At 42.1% G+C, this 4585-nt stretch overlaps 1 protein-coding gene across 1 annotated transcript in view; it reads right to left on the reverse strand.

The window, feature by feature from the left end:
• The window catches only part of LOC106878104 (uncharacterized), a 92818-nt gene extending 88239 nt beyond the window's left edge, over positions 1-4579 (reverse strand). Inside the window, exon 1 of the mRNA XM_014927215.2 lies at positions 1106-4579. Coding sequence (XP_014782701.1) covers positions 1106-2309 — 1204 coding nt within the window. The 5' untranslated portion in view covers positions 2310-4579. The remainder of the gene's footprint in view (positions 1-1105) is intronic.
• Between the last annotated feature and the right edge of the window lie 6 nt (positions 4580-4585).

A 4585-nucleotide genomic window follows, 5' to 3' on the forward strand; every position in this document is an offset into this window, starting at 1 on the left:
TTTGTCTAGCGGCGTAGTGTAGGGCGTGGGCCGTAGGGCGTGGGCCGTAGGGCGTGGGCCGTAGGGCGTGGGCCGTAGGGCGTGGGCCGTAGGGCGTGGAGCGTGGGCTGTAGGACGTGGGGTGTGAGGTGCATGCAAACCACACAGGACAACCACTTTATATGTGTGCAGTTGAACTAAGATACATTCATGGAACGGGGTAGAGTATTTGGCCACTGCACAGAACAGACAAAAAACCCACGCTCTACCACTGGTTTGTCGTCTTAGCGTTATCCGCCAGAACTTGACATTTATCGTGAGTTAAGTGCTTAACTTTTTATGACTATAGTTCTAATGAAATACATTGCTTACAGCTCATATTGTTGTATGATATTCCGAAAACTGGAACATACCAATTAAGAACACTTTCATTTTTTGCATTAAATCTCCACCAGTTCCTTGAAAAAGATCACGGGCATAAAATTTGTTTTAAATCTTTTTTTGATATAGATAAATCCGTTACTTTTACATTTAAAAACTTGTTGATCATATTTCTGAATTTGTGGCAATAATGAAATTATTCAAAAATTGAAGGGATTCAGTAAAACAACTAACTTTTTCATTATTAAGCCGGTATTTTCTTTATTCCATTACTGAGTCGGTATTATTGGTATTAAGCAGGTAACATAGCAGAAGAAAAAAGTTATTTGATAAAACTAAAGAAAAGAGATGACAGGAGTAAACGATTATCTTATGAATTTCATTACCTTACAGCTGTTTCCATCATAAGACGTGGTGGAATCGTAGTTGTGTGCCTGAGTAAAACCTTAGTTTTATCAGAGCTTCAAACATGAAGTGGTGTAAGCTAATGAAGTTCATAGAATAATCGTTTATTCCTTTGTCATCTCTTTTCGTATTACCGCTCTATACTCAACTAACGCTTCGCTTAGACACATATGCATATTGAATCTTACACCAGGTTATAAGTATCACAATACCCAAACAAAACACTCATACACACACAGGGATATTTGCAAACAGGCTATTTTGTATCACAGAAAACCACGGGCGGTCTCGGGAAAGGTTACTACCAACAAATTTTAAATAGTATATTAATGTAACTTACCCAACTCTTGGCTGTTTCCAAATTTCTTCTTGGCTTCCATGAATAACATTCCGTATGCCAAATGAAAGCCATAGCATAAGATGTTGACGACTGTGACGGCGGCGACAACCACCCAACCCCAGCCGCCATCCGGATAGAAATCTCCGAAGTCAAATCTTGTCACTTGGCGGGGATCTCCGGCACACGACCTGCTCCCATCGCCCACCGAACCACCGCCGATCCCAATTCCTCCTCCGCCTCCTCCTCCTCCTCCGATGATACCGATACTAACACCTCCAGTTCCAGTCCCGTTGCTTCCACCGTTTCCGCCGTTGGTCCCACAACCTCCGCTCGAATCCGTTGTCCCCCCGCTTCCGCTGCCGTCGTTACAGATAATCCCAACTTGACTTTCCGGCGTCTTTGCCTCGTCTTTGCGGGCGACCGTTTGTTGTTGCTGCTGTTGTTGTTGTTGTTGTTGTTGTTGCTGTTGCTTTTGTTGATCATGCTGTTGCTTTTGTTGATCATGCTGTTGCACCGGTTTTTGAGCATGTTGTTGTTGTTGCTGCTGCTGCTGCTGCTGTTGTTGATGATATGGGTGGTGGTGATGGTGATGGTAAGGTTGTTGTTGTTGTTGTTGTTGAAATTGCTCGCTAGGCTCATTCTGTGACTGTTGATCTTGTGGCTTGGGACTTTGCACAGCTAACTGAGCTGAAGACTGCGAACGTAATTGCATTTGTTGTTGCTGTTGTTGTTGTTGAGAAGTGGGTGACGGCTGAGTCGTTAGCTGTTGCTGTTGGTGTGCTGTTATTTGGAGTTTGTTGGGGTTATGATGGTGGTGGTGGTGGTGATGGTGGTGGTGGTGGTGATGAGGATGATGATGGTGATGATACTTGCCAGGCGGTGGAGACATCGCGGCAACGACCGTGCCACCGGCGGCATCTTTGCTCAGAGATGTAATTGCCATCGTCACCGCCGCTGCCGCTGCTGTCACCGCTACCGTCGGCGCCGCCGTCGCCGTCGTCGTCGTCGTCGTCGTCGTCATCGTCGCTGCTGCCGTCAATGGTGGTTGGGGTGATGGTGGTGGATGCGGTGGCATACGAGCACAGGTTTCGTGTCCGCTGTGGGGTCGTTCTGTGCTTTCCATACCGCAAACGACACATTTGTCTGTGGGACAAACTGCTGCTACCGTCTTACCGTTGCTGTGTGCCACAGTCTGGCGATGCATTGGTTTCGGTTTCGATCTGCCCGCGAGATCGTCTTATAAGACAGACGTGTGCACTGGCACGGAGACATGCATCCATGCGTTCTCACAAAAATGCTGTACATACGTAAGAGTCTACATATATTAAGCTACAACACATGTGACGGTTGCAAATGTGTGATGCACACACGCATTTGTGAGTAGAAAACAGCGTGTGAATGGGAGAGACGGCGGAGAGGAAGGACACAGAGGCAGAAAGAAAGAAAGAAAGAAAGAAAAGGAAAGGAAAGCGAGATAGATTGATTGACTGATTGATTGATAGGTAAATATATATTGATTGACTGATTGACTGAAAGCGATGAAGGAAGAAATGGAGTAAGGGAGAAATGCAGAAAAAAAGCGTGTTAGATAGAATGGAGAATGTAAACGAGCAAGCGTATGTGATAGTAAATCTATTTGAAAGCCATTCACCCCTAACTGTGAAACGTGGGGTTGTTTTGTTCTGTAATCAATGTGTCTAAATAAAGGTTGAAATCATCGAATGTGCGATTTGAAGATGTAAAATAAAGGGTAAAGCAACAACGATAACCTTTGTGTTTTGTCATTCTTATTTTTAGTCCTGGGTGTCGGCTGGTCCATCGAGAGCCAACGCTTGTGTCTAGCAATATCAGTTCTCAGTTCTCGTTTAATCCAACAGTGATTGTATATGTGTGTGTGTGTTACACGGCAAGGTTTGTGTGAAAATGTGTGAATGCTCTCGCCTGTGTGCGTACCGCCGCGCGTGTGCGCGTGTGTGTATGTGCGTGCGTGCGTGTATGCTTTACATTAAAATCCAGAAGACACCATCGCGCAGCAGCAGCAGCAACAACAACAAGTAGTAGTAGTAGTGGCGAGGAGGAGGAAGAGGAGGAGGAGAGAGTAGAGGTGATGAAGAGAAATAACTTCACTCTTAAATCTAGTAACTATGAATATGAACAAAAAAAAGGCAGAAGATAAGAAGAAAATATATTATCAAGGCAAAAATTGTAAAAGGAACACTTCAGACATTATATGTGCGAGGACATTTTGTTTTCATTTTGTTTTTGTTGTTGTTGTTGTTGTTGTTGCTAGCTTTTTTCTTTTTCTTTTTTTCTTGTTCTTTTTTTTAATTTAAAAAATTTTTTTTTTTTTTTACGATGTCAATCTTCGGTTTGATTTTCCCATCGGTAAACGTTTGTTGAAATGAGACAGAATGGCAAACATATCAACATATATTCTTCACATGATTTCTTCGTTCCATTTCCGAGCCGTTTGCTCTGCAAGAATTGCCGTTGTTGTTGTTGTTGTTGTTGTTGTTGTTACACGGAACTGTTACAAATATTGTTGACATCGTTAAATGTTGTTGATTCTGAGAAGATGAGATTGTGGTTGTAATTGTTGTTATTGCTACTGCCACTACTACTACTACTACTACTACTGCTACTATTTCCACTATTTCTACTATTACTACTACTACTGCTGCTGCTGCAACTATTACCAATGCTAGTACTGCTACAACTAATGCTGCTGCCGTTGCTCTCTCTCTCTAGCTGCTGGTATTGTTTTTCGCTTCGTTGGTTTATATAATTATTCGTTTATAAGTCGTTTGCGTTGTAGCAAAATCCGAAATTACAGATGACAGCTATTGGTCTCGTAAAAAAAATCGTGTAGTCGTATATACAAACGAATGTGTCTGTCTTTCGCTCTGTGCATTCGTATCTACGCCTCTATGATGAGAATTCGTCAGTATGCGAATGATGTGTGTGCATATGTATCTTCATCTCTCTGTTTCTCTCTTTATATATATATATCTTCTATATATGTACCATTATGTGCGTGCTTCTCAACATATCCGTGTATTTTTATGTGCGTTAAATACGTGTCATTCTGCAGAATTATATTTTAGAATAAAATAAAACAAAACTCGATGGTGATGTTGTAGCTCGTTTCTGAATCTCCAGTTAAATGCATGTGTATATGCACGATTTTTTTCTCCTTTTTCTGCACACACACACACACACACACATACACACACACACACACACTCTCTCTCTCACACACACACTCTCACTCACTCTCCCTCTCTCTAACACATTCACACACACACATCTATATTATTCTTAAATAAGAATATTATTGACAATGACTTCGAAGTTTCGGCCCGCTTAAGCCATCGTCGGACTCTCTTATTTAAGAATAATAAATTTGTACTCTACGGAAGTAGAGAGTAAGCCTTCAGATTACTGTTTTCATTGTAACTAAACATAAAAACAAACATTTGT

Source organism: Octopus bimaculoides, chromosome 19 (assembly GCF_001194135.2).
Source record: "Octopus bimaculoides isolate UCB-OBI-ISO-001 chromosome 19, ASM119413v2, whole genome shotgun sequence".
Taxonomy (NCBI): Eukaryota; Metazoa; Mollusca; class Cephalopoda; order Octopoda; family Octopodidae; genus Octopus; species Octopus bimaculoides.